The sequence below is a fragment of the Ictidomys tridecemlineatus genome, chromosome 4 (assembly GCF_052094955.1).
Source record: "Ictidomys tridecemlineatus isolate mIctTri1 chromosome 4, mIctTri1.hap1, whole genome shotgun sequence".
Classification (NCBI taxonomy): domain Eukaryota; kingdom Metazoa; phylum Chordata; class Mammalia; order Rodentia; family Sciuridae; genus Ictidomys; species Ictidomys tridecemlineatus.
The window spans coordinates 88,206,017-88,229,130 of record NC_135480.1 but is presented as its reverse complement, the minus strand read 5'-3'; the positions used below and the strand labels follow the sequence as shown (position 1 = coordinate 88,229,130).

Here is a 23,114-nt window from a genome sequence, read left to right as displayed (position 1 = left end):
CATATTTTGTGTCACTTCTCAAATTAAAAAAAAATTGGTGGGGCTGGGAGTATAGCTCAGTGTTTATTTGCCTAATACACACATGTATGAGGCTCTGGGTTCAAACCCCAGTACTGTGAAAAAATAAAAAATAAAAATAATATGGTAACCAAAAAGAAAAGGTGATATACTGAAAAAAATGTTATTTTTTATAGCACTGAAATATCCTAGTATTGATAGGGGGTATTATATAATCCATGAGAATGAGGGTTGGCCAGGTGCAGTGGTGCACGCCTGTAATCCCAGCAGCTTGGGAGGCTGAGGCAGAAGGATTGCAGGTCAAAGCCAGCCTCGGCAAAAGCAAGGCACTAAGCAACTCAGTGAGCTACTGTCTCCAAATAAAATACAAAATAGGGCTGGGGATGTGGCTCAGTGGTCAAGTGCCCCTGAGTTCAATTTCCAGGACCCCCTTATCCCCCCAAAAGAATGAGGGTTGAAATAAGATGATTAAAGGTATGTTTCTTAACTCTTGAATGTTATGCCATTGTACTGAATGTATTTCTGTAATGGATTCACATCACTTGAAGAAATTCTTCATTGTTTGGGGATGTGGCAGAGAGATCCAGAGAATCCAGTTGACTATATTTCCCAAATACTCTAGAAATTAGGTATAACCACTTAAGTTCTAATAGAATATAAACATAAATGATGTATAATATTTCCACACATGGCCCATTAAAAACCTTCCATGTGTATTCCTCTACTCTGCAGTAATACACAGAATTCCTTTAAGCATTTCCTGTTATAATACTCAGTTGAACTAGTTAAAGAGAGAATTCAGGACAAAGGGGTTTCTATTGGTTATAGTGACCTTGCATTGGTCAATAGAATGGGGTAGGAGGATGAGAAGATAGCTTCATCCTAGCCATGCACCTAGAATACTGTTCCTGCCAGGCCAGACAAGGCTAATAATCATCTTGTAGATTATTCAGCAATATTATGCCATTATTTCCTATTTCATTTTTATTAGAATTTTATTGGTGCATTTTAATTATACTTAATAGTGGGATTTCTTGTTACATATCTGTACAATATGTACAGATATGTAACAAGATATTCACAATAGAAGAATAGGATTTGGTCAGTTTTGTTCCTGAGTGCCTCCCTATTCCTCCCCCTCCTTTCTCCTGGTTCTCTTCTACCCTATTGATCCCCATTCTATTTTCATGAGGTCTCCTCTTTTTTCTCTCTAGCTTCCATATATGAGAAAAAATATGAGAAAAAACTATCTTTGACTTTATTTCACTTAACATAATGCTCTCAAGTTTCACCATTTTTTTCAAAATGACAGAATTTCATCCTTCTTTGTAGTGGAATAAAATTCATTGTGTATAAACACCACACTTTCTTATCTGTTGATGGATCCCTAGGCTGGTTTTTAAAAATCTGGCTATTGTGAACTGTGCTGCTTTAAACATGGGCATGCATGTATTGCTATAGTGTGCTTACTTTAATTCTTTAGCATAAATCCAAGGAGTGGTATAGCTGAGTCATATGGTGATTCCATTCCTAGTCTTCATAGTGGTTGTATTAATTTACAATAGCACCAACAGTATGAAAGTGTTCCTTTTCCCCCACATCCTCTCCAGCATTTATCATTGTATTCTTTATGGCTACTATTCTGACTAGAGTAGGATGAAATCTCAATGTGGTTTTGAATGGCATTTCCCTAAACACTAATGATGTTGAACATTTTTTTTTATATTTGCTGGCCATTTGTATTTCTTTTTCTTTTTTTAAAGAGACAGTGAGAGAATTTTTTAATATTTATTTTTTAATTTTCAGTGGACACATTTATTTTATTTTTATGTGGTGCTGATGATCGAACCCAGCCCCTGCACGTGCCAGGTGAGCGTGCTACCTCTTGAGCCACATCCTCAGCCCCATTTGTATTTCTTTTTCAGAGAAGTGTCTGTTTAGTTCATTTTCTCTTTTATTTATTTATTTTTGTGTTAAGTTTCTTTATATATTCTAGATATTAATCCTCTGTCAAAGAGTAGCTACCAAACATTTTCTTCCATTCTGCAGGTTCTCTTTTCACATTCCTGTTTCCTTTTCTGTGCAGAAGCTTTTTAATTTGATGCCATCCTATTTATTAATTCTTGGTGGTATCCCCCAAGCTTTAGGAGTCCTATTGAAGAAGTCATTGACTATGCCCATATGTTTAAGTGTTGACTCTATGCTTTAGGAGTTGCAAAGTTTCTGGTTTAACTCTTAGGTCTTTGAATTATTTTAAATTAATTTTTGTGCAGGTTGAGAGATGAGGGTCTCATTTTTCTACATATAGATAATCAGTATTCCCAGGATCACTTGTTAAAAAGGCTATCTTTTCTCTAATGCATGTTTTTGGTTTCTTTGTCTAGGATCAGATGACTATACATGTGTGGATTTGTCTCTGTGGCTTTCATTCTGTACCATGTAGTTTGTTACTACAGCTCTGTAGTACAACTTAAAGTTAGATATTTAGATGCCTTTAGGAATCCTCTTTTAGATTTGCATTGCTTTGACCCTTTGGGATTTTTTATTCTTCCATATAATTTTTTTCTAGTTTTGTGAAGAATTTCACTGGTGTTCTGATGGGGATTGCAGAAAATTTATAGATCACTTTTGGTAATATGGCTATATTTTGTCTATAATACCAAAAGTGATCCTCAGATTCCTACATCTTTAGGATTACTTTGAGAAGCTATAAACAGTTTTTAAAGAAAATATTGTTTCATCCTTTGATTCTGTAAGTTTTTAAATTCTTTTTGGTGCTATGACTTGTTATAAACACCTAGACTCCAAACAAATAGCTAGAAATGAATTTGTAGGCTACTAAAATGTCTATCATTCAGTTGAATAGTATTTTTGGTTTCTTTGATTTCAGGGAGTCTTGCAAAGCTGAAATACTAGCACCCATAAAGAATTTAAAAATAGAAAACAAAAAAGGTACATATTTACAAAAATAAACAGAATTTATGCTCCCTTTATTGTCTTATATGAATTATTCTTTTTTTATTATTTAAAATATTGGTTATAATTATAAAATTCACAAGATATTAATCATGACTAATGTACTGATATTAGATAGATATTCGTTACAACTTCAAAATATACATTCTTGAATATGTGTATATTTAAAACTATGGGACACTGAAAAACTAATGAACTTTTATTAAATAATTATGATTCAAAAAGTGATAGCCAAAATATTAATTGATTCTTTAAGTACAGTATTTTAAGCCAAAATATTAATTGATTCTTTAAGTACAGTATTTTAAACCTCTTACTAAAAATAAGTTTTTGAGCTACTAGAAAAGTATAATTCTTCTTAGAAATATTTGTTATCAAAGGGATCCTCCATTTTAATATTAATTCTTTAAAAGTTAGCCAATGCTGTTATTACACATTAAAATAAAAATCCAAGGAGACCAATAATATAGAATAAGTATATACTAACATTTTGAACTAATAATTCAAATGTAGGCTGATTATATACTTTATTTAAAGCTTAAATGATAGTTTCTTCATTTTGCTAAGACACTTTGTTGTAACTAGCCTCTATTGATGTTTTAGAAATAGAGCTGCTCCACACTGAATCCACTGGTCTTGGTTACCTCCACATGGAACATCGATATTGGTTACCACACGGTCCCTTTCAGAACTTGTGTAAACAGGCAAAGAGATGCATTCATCAGGAGAATATGGACCATATGCACCCTGTTCAAAAAGAAATTGTTTTAAAATACAGCAATATACTACTTTGAAGAAGATTGTTAGATAACTAAACACCTTCCAATTGATAAGTTTTATTTACCATTTTATTATAAAATGTAAAAGCTGTAACATTATTAATCTTTACTTAAGTTTTATTTACCATTTTATTATAAAATGTTTTAAGTAAAGATTAATAATATTACAGCTTTATCATCCCACTGCAAAAACTACTAACGGTCATTGTCTCCCTAGCCCCCAATACTAGAGTATTTTGAATCAAATTCTACAATTTTCAAGCTTCATCTATAAATAAAAATAATACCAGAATGGCATTATCACACATGAAAATTAGTAATTCCATAATACATTCATTTTTTCCATGATTTTTTGTTAGAATCATAATTCAAATAAATTCCACAGTTGTTAAAGTTCCCAGTTGTTAATCTCTTTTCTTAGTAATTCTTCTACTGAGAAATGATACAGAGTATCATTTGGTTACATTTGACTTTTGGTTACATTTCCATGCTTTCATGTTCCTCTGTTGTACCTTGTATTCCTATGTACTGGATTTAGAGGTAATATAAAATTCACTTTCTTGACAAAAATATTGCATAGGTGGAACTATAAATTTTCATCAAGAGGTATGTAATATCTGGTTCTTTTCTGAATATTAGAGACTATCAATGATCTTTATTTTACTCATCATAAAATGGTAACCCAATTCTATCATTTCTTCATTTCTAAGGAGGAATACATAAAGAACAACTTCCATTTATTTATTTACTTACTTATTTTTAATTAGCAAGAGGGATAGTCCATATGGGAAAGATGAAGTAAATGCATATAATTTCCCTTAATCTGTTTTAAAAAATAATTCTTTCTAGTATACTCCAAAAGTGACCAATGACCACCTTCTCCACCCCCGCCTCTCTCTTAAATGTTTTTTTGTTTTAGATGGATGCAATGTCTTTATTTTATTTTTATGTGGTGCTGAGAATTGAACCCAGTGCCTCATGCATGATAGGTGAGTGTGCTACCACTTGAGCCACATCCCCAGCCCATCTCTCTCTCTCTCTTTAAATAGCATTATAAACTGGTGGATATAAACATTTGATGTGGGGTCCAATGTAATGCAGTTATTGTCCTGATGTTCAAATTGTCAGTTGTTGCTCAGCAGTAACTAAGTGGGCTCCTAAATTTTGATATGTCCCTAGTTGTCTTCAATAGCTTTTTTGTATCTCTTATATGCCACGATGTTTTGAGCTCATCTTATGTACATCCTGTTCCAGAAATAAAATTAGTCATTACTCTGATCCCTGGTTTCTTTCAAGAGAAACAGTATTAGAGACCATAATTTGGGTGCTAAGAATAATCATACATTCTCATAAGTTTTCAGTGACTCAACTTAGAAGTTCATATTTTTCAAAGAAAAAAATTTAAAATGAGTTACTAATGAATCGTATTTCCATTTCAGATTAGTGTTTTTACTTAAGTTGTAATTTTATTAGACTAATTTTAATTTTTTAGAATTAGAATTTAAGAGTCAACAGGGACCCATTCTAGAATATGAGAAGTGATAAATCAGAGAATTTACCCATGCTAACCTAGTTAGGAAGCGGCAAAGTTGCCATAGATAGTACAGTTGAAAATGCATTTTGGCATGAGTAATCTTAGCACTGTTATTCTCTCTCTCTCTCTCTGCTCCCCCCCCATGAGTGAGTGTGTGTGTGTGTGTGTGTGTGTGTGTGTGTCTAGAATACTGGAAAGTGAACTCAGAGGCACTCTACCACTGTGTATATCTTCAGCTCTTTTATTTTGAGACAAGGTCTCACTAAGCTGCCCAGGCCAGGCTCAAATTTGCCATCTTGCCTCAATCTCCCAAGTCACTGGCATTACAGGTGTGTGATACTGTACCCAGGTCTGTTATTTTCCAAAATAGAAGACAACAGTGTTTATGGAAACAGATCATTTATAGACTCTGGAGTACCTGTCTAGGAGCTGTGGACTCTCAAATTATTCTCTGAACATCAGTTTTCCTATTATAAAAGGACAAGTATTACTTGCATACCTCACAGGAAGTTGAAATAATCATATGATGTAGTAAGGAGCTCAAGTGTAAGTATTATTTATCTATATATCTCCAATTCTTTGTAATACCTTTTCCTTTCTACTAATTCAAAATCATCTCAAAATAACATCCTACCTTTTTAGTAGCTACTATATATATACAGAATTGTGCTATGATAGAAATAAGATAATTTTCCTTCATGGAAAAAAATTAAAACACTGTATTTTTACATCTAGATAAACACTATATAAAATTTCTTTCAATCATCCTCCACCATATCTCTCACCCCCAAATGCTGTCTGCCTCTTTAGGTAGCCGATAAATCAGTTAACTCCCTTTGGAAAATTAATTTCTAACATTTCTAAATCTTAATCTGATGTACATATAAAAATTTGTTTTTTATGTAGAATCATTCACCAAATAAAAACATTATTTATCCTGAATCTTTCAAACTGTATGTTTGCATTGATTATTTTGTCAGTTAATCATCTATTTAAGAGCATTTTATATGCTAATGTGACTAAAATGTAAAGGCTAAGCATCTGTGTATGTGTGTGTGTGTATATGTATATATACTAATAGAAAAAAATTTGTTTCTTAAAATTCAGTTTAGGAAACAAAATGTACACACATCAAATAATTAGAATATAATTTTTGGAAAAATGTGTACTTTTATTTTATTTGTTTTTTAAAATTTATATTTATTTAAAAATCAAAATAATAAAAAAATACTACTCTGGATATATGTTAACTAATAAGGATTCAAGGACAATCTGAATCTTGAGTTGGGACACAGGAAAAAATGTAGCTTGAGTAAAGAGAATTTTCAACTGCTATCTGTCACTGGCTAATCTCTTCTTTCCTCTCCAATTGCTTAAATGGCAAACCTTTAGGATTCAGAAATTACTGTAATTGTCACAATTCATTGGTCAAGGCTAAGGTTAATATCCTAATGTGGGCTTTCTTCTTGTGTTACCTCTAGATTCTTTAGCCGAGGGCAGACAAATATTATATATTTGTTGAACTAAAATGATCTGAATCTGTGAATGCCTAAATCCCAGGAAAGATCTGAAATTATTTTTCCCTACCACCTGATATTTGCTTTGCTCCCCATTACTTCAATGACCAAAAATGCAATAACAATATCACAATGAAATGTTTTACAATGCTAGGCTAGTGAGAAGGCTGTCCTTATTTAATTTAAAATTTTCCTTTTAAGTGAGGAAATTAGCAGTCATGCAAAGTGGATTCTTTGCATGTTCACTATCAATCTACTAGGTTTTGTATCTATTTCTAAATTCTTCCAAATCTGCTTGTAGTTGCAGGCTTTGTTTTAAAGTGAGACAACAAATCTTTCTTCCCAAACCTATAGTATTTTAAAGCAAAGCACCACAGCAGTTTGACATTTTGCTTGTCAATTCCCAAGATCTCTTAGGTGGTAAATGTTATTCTATAAAAAAGTTGAGTAAACTTCCTGAAAAGTCACCAATAAATAAATGGTCAAAGCAGAAGTAGAGCTAACTGAATTAAATTCTTATCCCTGTACTCTCTTTAATGTTTATCTTGACAGGGAAAGTGTACAACCCTGCTGGGCTAAACTATTTGAATAAAATTCTGTTCAATTAGTATAAAACATATATTGACTTAAAATAATTCACATTAATAGTACATATAACAACAGTTCAGTGTAATTAAAATTTAATAATTAAAAATTTATTGTAATTACTCTAAAGTAGTTAATGTTTTCATAAACCATATTCTTAATAAAATAGAAACTAGGTCCAGTTGATTCAGTTCAATAATGAAGGTAAAATTTGAAGTTTTGCATTCATTTGGGCCAAGTAGCTTTTCAATGAAAAGTTTCTATTTTAGTAAGAATATGGTAGGCAATAATTGCAAGCAAGGAGGCATGCATTGTTTCTGCTTCCCTAAAGTGTCTTAAAAAAAAAGTCTGACTGCCTTATAATAAAATTAACTCCTTGCCCCAGGCAAAGTTGTTTAAAAGCACATGAGTTCTACAAATAGTAAGCAATATGTTAACTATTCAAAAGAGAGCAATACATTATATAAAGGAAAAATATTAATGTAGGATGTAATTTAGCCAACATACTAAAGGAAGCAACAAAATAAAAAAAAATTACTAGGTCCATTATATTATCTATGTGGTCAATTTCACCTCGGCTGCATTATAATACAATATATACAAAGGCAAAACAAACTATTTCTTACTGGATGTGCATAGTCCACCTAGCTTATTTTAACACATGCTTTGAGTGTTTATGGATCAAGTAGATAGATTTTTAAAAAATTTATTTTGTTAGGAAAGATCTTGGGAAACTGGAGGCTTAATATATAAGTGGTATAATTTAGTAGTGCAGCTCAACTCTGGAAAAACAAAATAGCTCAAAACAGGAAACAAAGTAACTTGCCACTCATGAACATTTTGAAAGACTTTGCTTTTGTCAAGAATGTGTAGCTAATTTATAAATGTACTCTGGTTCTTATTTTTCACTATTATAATGCCAAGAGCATTACTTTTATAAGATTTCAATACATATTTTCTGATATACAATATTTTAATTATCTATAAAAAGTAATATAATGGCTTTTTCCCAGTGCAGTCATATTTTCCTTGGAAATTGTTTCTCAAGTTGAACTGTCAAATGTGGTGCCTGTTGGAAGGTCTAGGTCCTTGGGGTTCAGGCTGGTTTAAGATTGCTATGTTACTGTGGGACTGAAAAACTCCTTCATTTTTATTTTACTGGAAAAACAGAATAAAGGCAAACTTATTTCCTGAGGACTTCTATGGAATGCCAAAATGGGGCATTACCTAAGACTGGTCTACATCATCATAAAGCAGTGTTTCTCAAGTCATATTACATGGAACATTAGATCCCAATGGAGGGTGGAGTGTAGGTACATGAGAAAGCTGTGTGGTAGGAGATTTGTGGGAATTAAATTTTTTTACCAAACAATTTTTCAGAGAACTAGAATAGAATAATTGTTGCAGAAAAACATGCTTTGAAAAAAGTGAATGCTTTTAGGGTATAATCCCTTAGGGATATCTTAATTTGGATTTATATTAGTGTAACCAAGCACTAAACTGAAATAGAAGCAACTTTTAGAATCTGCAACATGAAATGGATGAAGGTATAAGTAAATAAATCTGAGTACAGGTTAAATTATTTTAATACACACAAATAATCTAGTAAATAGAAGGAAGCACTCAGGAAAAGTTCATGATCTGCTTGGTTACTTTAAAGTTTCCTTGTTTATAATTTCAATTTTGTTAATTTACCAAGTATAATACATTTAAACACAAACAATATAGGAGTTTTCTCTTCCCCCAATAAAAGTCTTAGAATTTGTTGTTGATATCCTTATTAAAATATCACCATATATTAAAATAATTGAAGCAGTTTTACAATTTTTTGCAGCCTAAAATGTTCTATGAAAAATGGAGGTTCAACCATGAAATAATGTTGTGCAAAGGACTAGATTAGGAGGCAAATTTCTGCTGGAATGTAGCTACTTGGGGCTACTGGATGACAGATAATATTGTGAAAATAATTCATTGAAAAGAAACCTCTATCTGACCTAAAAACATTTAGTCACCAAAGTTCTGAATTGTATTATTCCCCCAAGCTTATTAAAAAATTCTGGACTTTCTACAACAAAGGAAGGAAGAAAGTAGAAGGAAGTCAAAAGTAACTTGTTTTACTGGCTTATATAAATTGATGTTGATGGTCTTTTGGTTTTACACTGGTTTCTTCCCTAATAGTAAAAATTCATTAAAAAGTTGACATTCCCTGTCTACTCCAAATTCTGTAGAATTTATTAAAAATAGCCATAGTTATCCTAAAAAGACACTTTTAGAAACAAAGCACTGCTTAACTGAAGCAGAAATTGGAGAGGTTAATAGTTTATACAGGGTTAGAAAACATTTTTATAAGGGGCCAGAGAGGAAACATTTCAGGATTTATGGGCTGCCTTGTCTTTGATGCAGCAACACAAATTTGCTGTTATGGCCTCAAAGCAGCCGTAGACAATATGTCCACAAATGGGCATGGTTACTTTCCAAATAAAACTGTATTTATGGGCACTGAAATTTAAATTTCATGGAAATTTAACATGTCATTAAATGCTATTCTTCTGAGTTTTCTAACTTTTTAAAAATGTAAAAAAACATTCAATACTCATGGGTTATTCAAAGCCAGACAGCAAACCAGATTTGGTTCCTTGGGCTATAGTTTTCCAAGCCCTGGTTTAAACTCTTATTATGGTTCTGTATTAGGCCAAAAGTTTATGAAAGACAGACCTAGATTTGAATTTCAGTTGCTTATCTACTAATCATTTGATCTTTGGACCATTTATATAATCTTATAAACCTGTTTTTTTCCCCAAAGGATATGATAATCTTTATTTCAAAATTTTTTGCAAGGTTTAAATATCTTGTAGTTTAAACACTTCACACAATTCTTGGTACATAATCAGTATAAAGAAATGTTGATTGTTTCAAATTATGACATAAAAAGTCATTTACCTAATTTTTCAGTTTCTTCATCAACAAAACAGAACCTGCTCTACAAAACTTATAGGATTGATATGAAGAGACAAATATATTTGTATTTCACCCTGTGCCAATCTGTATCCACTCACTCAATTGTAAACTGATTTTCCAAAACTAGAAATTTAATCTTATGCTCTTATTCTAATTCTTAAAAATTTTGTACTGACCATAAGGTAGTCTAAACTCCTGGGCACAGCTACTCGGCTTATCACACTTGGTCTTGGCCTTCCTATCTGACCACAACCCCTACCAGCCTTCCAAATGAACATGTACTCCAAAAGTACTATACCTGTGTTTCCAAGAATAACCTAATTTATTTTCTACCTTTACACCTGTTGCCTGTTCTACCTAAACTACCTTACCCACTTTTTGAATTTGTCCTTGAACTTTCATTAACCATACTTCAAGTCACAGGTCATTTGACTTTCCCTCATCTGATCACAGATAGTAGAGGTGAGGTTTCTCCAAGCACTTGTATATAAATGTCTATAACTACATTTATATTTCTGCACTGAAACAATTTCTTATTTGCTGCCCCATTCAATAGAAGAATTTGATGGTAGAAATTATCATTGTAAGCCCTGTGTTCAGCATATATCTGATATCATTAAATACTTGCTGTTTTTATATAAGTAAAATGATCAGTAAACCATAAGGTACTATATAAAATAAGTATTGTCATACTTTTAAAATGTTTAAAAATATTTACAATAGAATAAATTAAGACTTACCATGTGTGAGACACTGTGTTTTGTACTTTATATACATAGGAATTTATTTAATCCTCAACATGGTCCTCTTGAATTATCAGTATCCACATTTTCAAATAAAAAAACTGATTCAGTGGGATTATTTTGCCTAACCCACCTAGTTCATAATTTTGGGAACTGGCACAGGAATTAAGTTCTGCTTGACACCAAAATATTTTGCTCAGGAACAATTAGCGATATGTCCCATATCCTTCTTAGTTGAGAGTCTGAAAGCCATAGGCTGTGTGCAAAGAGGGGGTCTCTACAGTGGTAAAGGAAGGGAGTGGAGAGGAAAGTGGGGAAGAATCAATAAACTTTCATGAAATGCCATGAAAAAATTCATATTACTGGGCTGGGGATGTGGCTCAAGCGGTAGCGCGCTCGCCTGGCATGCATGCGGCCTGGGTTCCATCCTCAGCACTACATACGAACAAAGATGTTGTGTCCGCCAAATACTAAAAAATAAATATTAAAAAAATTCTCTCTCTCTCCCTCTCTCTCACTCTCTTTAAAAATAATTCATATTACCTGCTCTTCATAGATTAATTACTCAATTCATTTTACCTTTTTTTGCATGAAATAGCTATTTTTCATATTTTTAGTTTTTCATTATAACACTGATTCTTTTAAAGGATGAAAAATATAACTGCGTAGATATGAAACCTGAAGTAAAATGTTACAAAGGTATCAACTCCTAGTCTTGTAGAGTCACCTGGCTTTTTATACAACCCAGTAATAGGCTGGCTTTGGCTTCCTGTTTTGCCTTTACTTTATGGTCAATTATGTGGGTATTGCTCCAGGTCATTTTCTACTGTGTTTATTCTAGCCACTCTTCATGCTCTATTTTTATTGCTGGGGTTTCTCTTCAGTGAACCAGTTAACACTGTCTAATTTGTTTATGACCTCATCAAAGTCATTATGTGGATTTTATTTGGCAAAGAGTAAGTATTTCACATAATTTGTATTCATTAGAACTCACCTAGGTCATACACAATTTTACATGATGTAGTTTAAACCCTTGACAAATTCCAACCTTAACTTTTGCATATAACTTTCCATTTGGTAAACACATCTAAATTTTTAAAAAATGCATAATCTTTAATTTATCAACTTTTTGGTAGGAATTTCTCATTAGGAATTAATAGAAAGAGTGAAAAAAATTCTTTCAACCTCTTTTCATCTGATAGTTAATTTCATATTACGTAAAATGAATATGAGATGGTAAAAAATAGGAGGTCATACAATAATGTATGCTCTTTTAGGTCAGAGGATTCTATTCTGGCTCTTGAGTGTGATGACTAAATTATTACTACAGGTATAGTTTTTTTTTCCAAAAAATATTCAGATATTTTTGATTCTTGAGACCTATAATAGAAAAGTCGATGCATTATTCCCCAATGAGAAAATTAATATTTCATATAGTGAGCAATTCATGAAATAGTTTTATTACTATTTAGGTACAGGATTATAGTGTGTTCACATATGTTCATACTTGGATTCTTCATCTACAACTATATTCTATTTTAAAGGCATGCTTGCATCCTGATACCATTGTTGAAAATTCTTCCAGTAACTGAAGGTTTTATTTTCCATCTACCTATCAGCAATATAAGGTCATGGTGTGACAGTACCAGGTGTGTATTAACACATTGATTTGGTCACTATTGGTGTGCCCAACTGCAGTAGTTCTCTAACCCTCATGGGCACACATTCACTCATTTGAAAATGGGCACAGTAGGTGCCTTGCACAATTGATTTTTGAAGAGTATATAAAGTACATGAAACCCTTAACTCATATGATATGTGCCTTTTATGATCATTTCTTGATGAACATAAAAGGAATATATTGTTCTTTCCAAACCTAACTGGTGCACAATCTGTGCATCTTTTATAAAGGATAAAATGTTTTGACTACAAATTTGTTCAAATGCAAGTAATATTAGAAATAAAACAGAAGTACACAGTTGATAATCTTATTGAAAAGATCAAAATCTAAGAATTAATTGATGAAATAAAAAATTATTCCTTTAAAAATTATTACCTGTGGAATCCAGCCCATAAAACAAGGGAGAACTGATGATACACTGGGAGAATCATGCTGGTTTTCAGAAAGCCGATTTCCATCAAAACTGCATCCTTCCAGTAATAAACCATTAATCTGCCATGGAAATGTACAAATCATTAAAATATATTAAATATATTAAATCCTGAAATGTCAGGAGTTAAGATATTATACCATAAGAACAAAGATAACACTTTCCATAGTGGCTACGTATTCTAAATACTATGAAAACAGATCATGGCATTTTATTAGAGAATAAAAAATACAAGATCTGGAGAAGTGTTCACTGTGAACTTTAGACTGAATTCTCATTTTTAGCAAATAATTTAGGAAAACACACAAATGTCATCAGTTATGTAACCCAAGTGCCCTGGCATTAAGATTTAATAGAAATATAATGGAAAAAGTCAAAAAGTCATTATTTCTCCAAGAAGGGGAAAGAAATGCATTAATTAGAGAGCAAACATGTGTTTCCTGCTTGGAATTATAGCATCATCTTTTACAGAGTAGAACAAAGTTCAACAATTTAAATGAAAAAAAAACTTTAACATGTTTTATAGAGTTGAAGGAATAAAAAAAATTAATATCTCACTCTAAAGTTGTTACTTTGGTAACAACTGAAGAAATTCTGAAAATAAAAATATAGTTCCCTAGGTAATATTAATTTCATATTTCTTAGTGCTCATTATTTTAATTTCTCTACTGTTAACCTACACTAATGGCAATGTATTTTTGCTTTCATAGCTCTTCCAACATTTTGCTTTCATGCCAATCTATATTCCCATAGTTTATACTTGGTACAAAATATAAGCAATCTTATAAATATTATATGGTACCTTCAAGTTTTAATATATGCTAGCTGATCTTCAACTTATGATGAATTAAATCATAATCTTTTGACCTTATACTCAGAAGAAACCATATCTTGAATTTTGATCTTTTCTTAGGCTTGGCAATATGTGCATTAAGAGACCCTCTTGGAAACTGAAACTCCCAGTCAGCCCACAGGATCACAATAATAAATAACTGATATGCTACATGTGTTGCTGCACTATTTAGTTCAGTAGATTAGGCATCTTAAATGCCTTTAACATTCAACTTGTAATGGGGTTTTATTGGAACATAACCCCATCACAAATTGAGAAGCATCTGTAAATGAAAGAACTCTGTAGTTCAAGGTCAAAGGAACATAGTTGGAAGAGTTAGGATCATTTTTGGCCATATTGAACTTAGAAAATGGTTTGGGTACTAGGATGTTCTAGGAGACTATGTCTTAATAGTTTTAAATAACCATTTCATTAGTTTTATAGTAAGGTTGCATTGAAAAAGCAACTTTTTTAAAGGGCTGGAGTTAAAAATCAGAATTATGTAATATTTAAGTTCAATATTCTATTATACCACTGATGTAATACACAGACAATTTAAACAGTTTATGAAATATTTTGGCCTTAAAAAATGCAAGTTAAAGTTTAAAGAGTTTTTCTAATCTCCTGGTAAGGTAATTCTTCTAAGACCTCTTCTAGAAATTTCACCAAGTTTTAAATTTCAATAGTCAGTATAAAAATTTGCTAAGCTACAACTTGATTATGTCATATACATATACTGAGATAAACTCATAAATTTCCTCTTCTGATTTGAGGAGAAACACTATTCCCTAGGATTTCATATGATAATTGATAGTACTGAGGATCGTAGTTGCCTAATTAAACACTGGGGAGATATGTTTGGCTCATTCTCAGTAACTTTCCACATGCTACCAATTATCAAGTCCTGCCACTTCCAAGAATTACTTTCTGAATCTGTCCTTTTCTTTCCACACCCTCTATAATTGCCCCACTCTGGAAGCTATCTGTTTTGGCCCTAATTACTAAATAGTTTACTAATTTCTTGGACTTTACTCTTAACTTCAGTCTACCTTTCACTACAGTTAAATAAATCTTTAAAAAATTATTTTTAAATTAAAATTTGAATTAATATATAAAACAAATTGTACATATTAATGGAGTAGCAGGTGATATTTCACTACATATATACATTGTGTAGTGTTTAAATCAGGTTAAACATATTTATCTCAAACATTTATCATTTCTTTATGGTAAAAACATTTCAAAATCCAGCTTTTTGAACTATAGTAGGTTATTGTTTGTCTATAGTTACCCTACTGTGTGATAATACAACAGAACGCCTATTTAGTTGTAATATAACATTCACTGATCAACCTTTCCCCATTCCTCCCTCCCACTTATTCTCCCCAGACTCTGGTAACTACCACTTCTTTGAGATCAATTTGTTTAGACTCCATATTGAGAGAGATGATGCAAAAACTGTCTTTCTGTGACTGGTTTCCTTCACTTAACATAATGATCTCCATTTCCATCCATGTTGTCACAAATAATAGGATTAGTGTTCCACTGTCTATATGTACCATATTTTCTTTATCCATTGATTGATGGATACTTAGGTTGCTTTCATTTTTTGCCTATTGGAAATAGTGTTGTAAATTAAACATGGGTGTTTTTATTTTGACATATAAATTTCATTTCCTTTGGCTATATACCTAGTAGTGGGATTGCTGTATCAATCTATTTCTAATATTTTGTAGAACCATGACTGTACTAATTTATATTTCCACAAATAAATGTTCAAGCACTCCTTTCTCCATATCCTTGCCAGCACTTATTATCTTTAATATTTTGCATAATGGTCATTCTTACTAGGTAAGAATGTGAATTTGATTCTCATTTCTCTGATGATTAGTGATGTTGAGCATTTTTAAATAAATCAATTGGCTGTTTGTACGTCTTTTGTGGAGAAAATTTTATCTTTATTTATTTATTTTGCTATAGAGTTTCTGGAGTTCCTTATGTATTCTAGATATCAAGGACTTGTCTGGTGTGTAATTTGTAAATGTTTTCTGCCATTCTTTAGGTTGTCTTTTCACTATGTTAATTGTTTCCTTGGCTGTGCAGAAGCTTTTCCATTTAATGTAATCCCATTTATCTATTTTTTTGCCTTAATTTCCTGTGCTTTATCCAAAATCTATTTTCCATTATGTTTTCTTCTAGTTCTTTCATTGTTTCAGGTCTTACATTTAATTCTTTAATCCATTTTGTAACTGGTGATAGACTGGAATCTAGTTTCATTCTTTCACTTTTGAGTACCTAATTTTCCCAGCACCACTTATTGAAATAACTATCCTTTTCCAAACATATCTTCTTAGTATCTTTGTTGAAAACTATTTGGTTACACTTGAGTTTACTTATGCATTCTTCATTCTGTTCCATTAGATTATGGTTTTATGATAATACCATGCTATTTTGTAGTATATTTTTAAGTCAGGTAGTATAATGCCTTGTGCTTTGTTCTTTTTGCTCAAGATGTGTGTGTGTGTGTGTGTGTGTGTGTGTGTGTGTGTATGCGTGTGTGTATGTGAGATTCCATATATATGTATATCTGGTAAATATAGGATTCAATGTAATGCCTATAAAAATTCTATGCCTAAGTCATTTTGGGTAGTATGGAGATTTTAATAATATTCTTCTAATCCATGAATATGAGATGTTTTCCCATATTTTTGTTTTTATTCAATGTTTTATAATTTTCATTAAAGAGATCTTTCACTTCTTTGGCTAAATTTATTCCTAGTTATTTTTTATAGATATCAGAAATGGGATTATTTTCTTCTATTTCATAGAGCAAAGCTATGATTTTCACATGCTGATTTGTATCCTGAAAATTTGCTGGATTCATTTATTTTAATTTTTTTATAAAGTTTTGGGCATTCTCTCTAGAAGATCATGTCATCTATAAAGAGACAATTTGCATCCCTCTTCCAATTTGGAAGCTGTTTGGATTTCTTTGTCTTCCTGATTGCTCTGTATAATCTTTAAAATAATTTCATGTGTTTTAAAAATTTACTAGTATTTTGGTGAGGAATTCTTTTGCATCAGTTCATCCAAAAATATTGCCCCCACCCCCTTTTAGTGTGTTCTCCTCTGATTTTAGTATCAGGGTAATATTGGTCTCATAGAATGTGTTTAGAAGAATGTTTTCTTTTTCCATTGTTTGGAGTAACTTGAGAATTGGTACTAGTTTTTAAAATATTCATCGGCAAAGCCTTTTGGTCCTGGGCTTTTACATGAGAAGTTTTTTATTACTAATTTAAGTTTTTATTACCTGTTATTGCTGGGTTCAGGCTTCTTATTTCTTCATGATTCAATCTTGATGTATTTTGTGTGGTAAATCAATCTTTAAAAAAAAATCTGATCATCTCATTCTTTGCATTTTAAAATCCTTTGGTACCTCTTTCTCCCGTCCTTAGGGCAATTTTGAAAAATAACTTAAACCTTGACACCACCTAACTTTCTAGTGTCAGGTTTCCTCTTCTCTACAGTGTACTCTAATACTTCTTGGTTTCAACTGGGGTCTTGAATGCACATGATCTGTCACCTCTACACTTCCACATATATTCCTTCTGCTCTGAATACTTCTTTATTTTTTTTTGTTCCTTTTAGTTATACATGACAGTAAAATGTACTATATATACATGGAGTCACACTAATCGGGTATTCAAATATGAGCATAGGAAAGTTATGTCCAATTCATTTTACTGTCTTTCCTATTCCAATCCTCCCTCTTTCCCCTTCACTTTCCTTTGTCTAATATAATGAATTTCTATTATTCCCTCCCCCTTTATTGTGAGTTAGCATCCACATATCAGAGAATATTTGGTCTTTGTGTTTTTTTGTGGGGGACTGGCTTATTTCAGTTAGCATAATATTCTCCAGTTCCATCCAGTTAGCAGCAAATGCCATAATTTCACACTTCTTTATGGCTGAGTTAGTATTTCATTGTGTATAAATGCTACATTTTTTTTTTATCCATTCTTCTATTGAAGGGCACCTAGGTTGGTTCCATAGCTTAACTATTGGGAATTGAACTGCTATAAACATTGATATGGCTGTGTCACTATAGTATGCTGTTTTTAAGTCCTTTGGGTATATGCCAAGGAGTGGGAAAACTGGGTCAAATGCTTGTTTCCATTTCAAGTTTTCTGAAGAATATCCATACTGCTTTCCAGAGTGGCTGCATCAAATTGCAGTTCTACCAGCACTATATGAGTGTACATTTTTCTGCACATCCTTGCCAATATTTATTGTTATTCTTGATAATTGCCATTCTGACTGGAGTAGGATGAAATTTCAGTGTAACTTTAATTTGCATTTCTCTAATTGCAAGAGATGCTGAACATTTTTCATGTATTTGTTGACCTATTTCTTCTTCTGTGAAGTGTCTGTTCAGTTCCTTTGCCCATTTATTGATTGGGTTATTATTATTAATTTTTTTTGGTGTTAAGTTTTTTGAGTTCTTTATATACTTGGAGATTAATGCTTTACCTGAGGTGCAAGTAGCAAAGATTTCTTCATATTCTGTAGACTATCTGTTAATATTCTTGATTGTTTCCTTTTCTGTGAAGAAGCTTTTTAGTTTGATATCATCCCATTTATCAATTCTTGATTTTACTTCTTGCCCTTTAGGAGTGTTGTTGAGGAATTTGTGAACACTTCTTTCTTATCAACATTTCCTGGCTTCTTCTACAGATATCATTTCAAACATTACTTCCTTAGAGAATATGTATTTTTGATTCCTATACACTGAGATATGTTCCCATGTTGACGTTATTTCTCCATTATTATAGTTATGATAGCTAATTATAATTACCTATTTATTATAATAATTTTTAATATCAGTCTTTTCCAATAGGCTTCCCCAATAAAAAATAAGATTGAGGAATGTCTTTTTATCACCATCTATTTCTGATGCATAGCTCACAGTGTATTCTAAAATATGTATATTTGTTGAATGAATAACTGAAGGAACGAATGAGGTACAAAAAACATTACTATAATTCCCATAACAGAATGGTCTATTCTAACTTTACCATTTGATGAAAAACAAATTGAAACTATCTTCACAGTGTAACTTATAGTTTAACATTACCTTTTGAGTTTACCATGTCTCAATAAATATCCATTGAATAAAAACCTTATAAAAATTGCTCCATTTTTAAGAAAACTTCTGTATTCCAATATTGACTTTTATATACTTTAAAAATAAACCTAAAATTTAAGCTTCATTTTACTTAAAAACCATAAATCTACCAAATTTTTAGACATTTCTGAAAATTAAAGATATTTATGTTTTTAAAAATGAAAGCATAAGAATGTCAAAAGACAATACTTCATTATATAACTTGGAGAAGTAAATTATATAACTTGAAGTAAGGTAAAATTAAAATAAAAAATATTAAGTAATATACAATTTTAAATAGATTGTTCTAAAGTGGGTTTTCTATATGAGTATGTTTATCTAAATACTAAGTCTTGTGACTGAGTTAAATTTCTACATTTATTATAATGATCAACAATTAAAATTGTTAACCAGTTAAAAAAGTAGGTGATATTTTAATACTAGCACACACCAAGACTTATTCATACTTCAATAAATGATAAATGTGAGAAAATATGACTTCACTGATACCTGCAGATTTGAAACCAGTGACAAACAGTAAAAGGTCATGATTTTTAAATGAGAAAAAAAGATAATGTGATTTCTAATACAATTCAATCAGGAAAAATAAAACTGACTGCAATAATTTAGCTAGTTTATATCTTTAAAATGTCAATGTATCACATATTTTAAGCAACTTATCCAGCTTTTCCCATATAACTATTGAAGCTCCTCCTTTGGGTCATATGGAACTGTCAATTTTTTCAAAATAAACATTTTATGACATCTTTATTGCCATATAATTATTATGGCACAAAACTTTTTAAAATATTAAATGGGTTTTAGTATATACCATTGTTCTCAGTTTTAGAACACTTTCATTACCCCAAAAGAAACTTCATACTCTAAAGTTCTCACCCCACTAACTTCTTTCCTCCTACCTTGGCAACCACTAGCCTACTTTCTGTCCATAAAGATTTCTCTATTCTGAGCATTTTATGTAATGAAATCGTATACCAGGTGGTCTTATTATGATTTTTGTATGTTGATTTTGTAACCTGCTACTTTTCCAAATTTGTTTAACTCTAGCACTCTTTTGATGGAGTATTTTTGTATTTTCTAGGTATAGGATAATATCTGTAAACAGTGATAATTTGACTTCTTCCTTTCCTATCTTACCCCTATTATTTTCTTCTCTTGCCTAATCACTCTGGCTAGAATTTTTAGCACTATATTAAATAGAAGTGTTAAGAATAGACATCCTTGTCTTGTCCAAGATTTTAAAGGAAATGCCTTCAGTTTTTCTTCATATACTATGAGGTGGGTTTTGGGTTGTTCATAAAGAGACTTTAAGATGTTGAGGCAAGTTCCCTCTATCCTTAGTTTCTTCATGTTTTTATCATGAATGGGTGCTGAATTTTGTTGAAGGCCTTTTCTGCATCTATCAAGATTACTAAGGGTCCTTGTTTATGTGATGAATTACATTTATTGATTTGCATATATTAAACGATTCATTCATCCCTGGAATGAAACCAACTTGGTCATGGTGTATAATCTTAATATGTTGTTGAGCATGATTTGCTAATATTTCATTATGCATTTTTGCAAGTAGGTTCATTAGGGATATTGGTCTATAGTTTTCTTTCCTTGTTGAATCCTTATCTGGTTTTGGTATGAGTATGATACTGGCTTTGTAGAAATAATTTGGAAGTGTCCCATTATTCCTTTCTATTTCATGAAATAATTTGAGGAGTATTGGCATTAGTTCTTCATTAAAGGTTTGGTAGAATTCAGCTAGAATCCATATGGTCCTGGGCTTTTCTTTGTTGTAATGATATTTAAGCAGTATTCAAAAGCGTTCCACATTATTGGTTTAAGTTTCTAAGTTCTTTGATTCAGTTTTGGCAGTTTTCAAAATTAGTTCCCAATGAGCTGAATTTCTGAGAAGTCTGGTAATTTTTCCTTTTTCATCTCTAATTTTATTAATTTGTTTTTCTACAATTTTCTTTTGTTTAGTTTGGCTAAGGGCTTATTTTTCTTGTTTATCTTTTTAAAGAACCAACTCTTTGTTTCATCAATCCTTTGTATTTTTTTTATTGTCAAGTTGATTGCTTTCAGCTCTAATTATTTCCTTCCTTTTACAGTTTTAGAATTGGTTTGTTCTTTTTCAAGGGCCTTGAGATGCAACATTCGGTTGTTTGAGATCTGTTTTTTTTTAATACTTATTTTTTGGTGTAGATGGACACAACACAATGCCTTTATTATTATTATTTTTTAATGTGGTGATGAGGATCAAACCTGGGTCCCACTTGTGCTAGGTGAGCGCTCTACCACTGAGCCACAATCCCAACCCTGAGATCTTTCTTATGTAGGCATTTCATAGCTATAAATTTCTCTTAGAACTGCCTTCATTATGTCCCACAGGTTCTGGAATGTTGTATCACTATTCTTATTTGAGTCTAAGAACTTTTAAATTGCACCCTGATTTCTTCTATTACTCATTTATCATTCAAAAGAATACGTTCAATCTCCATGTTTTCCTATAGTGTCTATAGGATTTTGTCATGTTGATTTATAATTTCATGCCATTATAATTTGATAAGATGCAAGGAATTTTATACACATACACACATGTTTTTGTATTTGCTAAGAGTTGCTTTGTGGCCTATAATTTGGCCTATTTAGGAGAAAGTTCCATGAGCTGCTGAGAAGAAAGCATATTCAGTTGTTGAGAGATGAAATGTTCTATAGATATCCATTAGGTCCACTTGATTTATAATATTTTTCAAGTCCAAAGAGTCTTTACTGAGTTTATGTATAGATGATATATCTAATGATGTGATGTGATGGTGTGATGAAATCATTCAGTATTATTTTACTAGGGTTTATCTAAGGCTTCAACTTGAGTAGTGTCTCTTTTATGTAATTAGCGGCACCCACGTTTGGGGCATAAGTATATATTGGTTTATCTTCTTTTTAAAATTTTTATTATTATTAGTTGTTCAAAACATTACAAAGCTCTAGCATATCATATTTCATACTTGGTTTATCTTCTTGTTGGATTGTTCTCTTTTCTTTGTATGATTATTTTGGTGTGAAATCTGCTTTACCAGATATGAGAGTAGCTCCTCCTGCTTGTTTTCAGGCTCTATTCCCATGGTATATCAATTTCTATCCTTTCACTTTCAGCCTGTGGTTGTCTTTGCCTGTAAGGTACATCTCTTACAAAAAACATAGTTAGTTGGGTCTTATTTTTTTTCTTTTTATTAGTTCTGCCAGCCTACTTCTTTTAATTAGAGAGTTGAAACTATTTACATTGTTTTATTATAAAGATGTATATTAATTCCTGCCATTTTGATTTATTTATTGTGTTTAATTTGATCCTATTTCTCATTCGCTTTAACTACTCTTCAAGTGAGATTTGTCCTTTTGTGAACTCTGAGGTTTATTTATTTTTTTTCTATGTGCAGTATTTCTTTAAGAAACTTCTCTAGTGCCAGTTTAGTACTTATAAATTCTTTTAGTTTCTGCTTGTCTTGGCTTTTTAATTTCATCTTCAATTTTGAATGTTATTAGTTGTACCCATGTTTGGGGCATAAATATTTATTGCTTTATCTTCTTGGATTGTTACCTTTGTTTTGTCTGATCAATTCTGATGTGAAATCTGCTTTGCCAGGTATGAGAGCAGTTTTGGTTAGATATTGCAGTTTTGGTTGACAGTTATTTTCTTTCAGGACTTGGAACACATTGTTCCAAACACTCCTGGCTTGCAGAGTTTGTGCTGAGAAATCAGAAGTGATTATGATTGGCTCACCTCTAAATATAATCTGATGTTTTTCTCTTAAGGCTTTAAAAATTTCATCCTTGTTTTGTATGTTGGGCATTTTAAATTATAATGTGTCATGGAGAGGTTTTGTT

General features: G+C 31.6%; 1 protein-coding gene across 4 annotated transcripts in view; it reads right to left on the bottom strand.

Moving 5' to 3' along the window:
* Positions 1–3,496: 3,496 nt before the first annotated feature.
* Dync2h1 (dynein cytoplasmic 2 heavy chain 1) overlaps positions 3,497–23,114 on the bottom strand; it is a 329,197-nt gene continuing 309,579 nt past the window's right edge. For all 4 annotated transcript variants that reach the window (XM_005329090.4, XM_078046934.1, XM_005329089.4 and 1 more), the window contains 2 exons: positions 13,167–13,283; positions 3,497–3,741 (listed from right to left, as the gene is read on the bottom strand). In XM_005329090.4, coding sequence (XP_005329147.1) covers positions 3,583–3,741; positions 13,167–13,283 — 276 coding nt within the window. In that variant the 3' untranslated portion in view covers positions 3,497–3,582. The remainder of the gene's footprint in view (positions 3,742–13,166; positions 13,284–23,114) is intronic.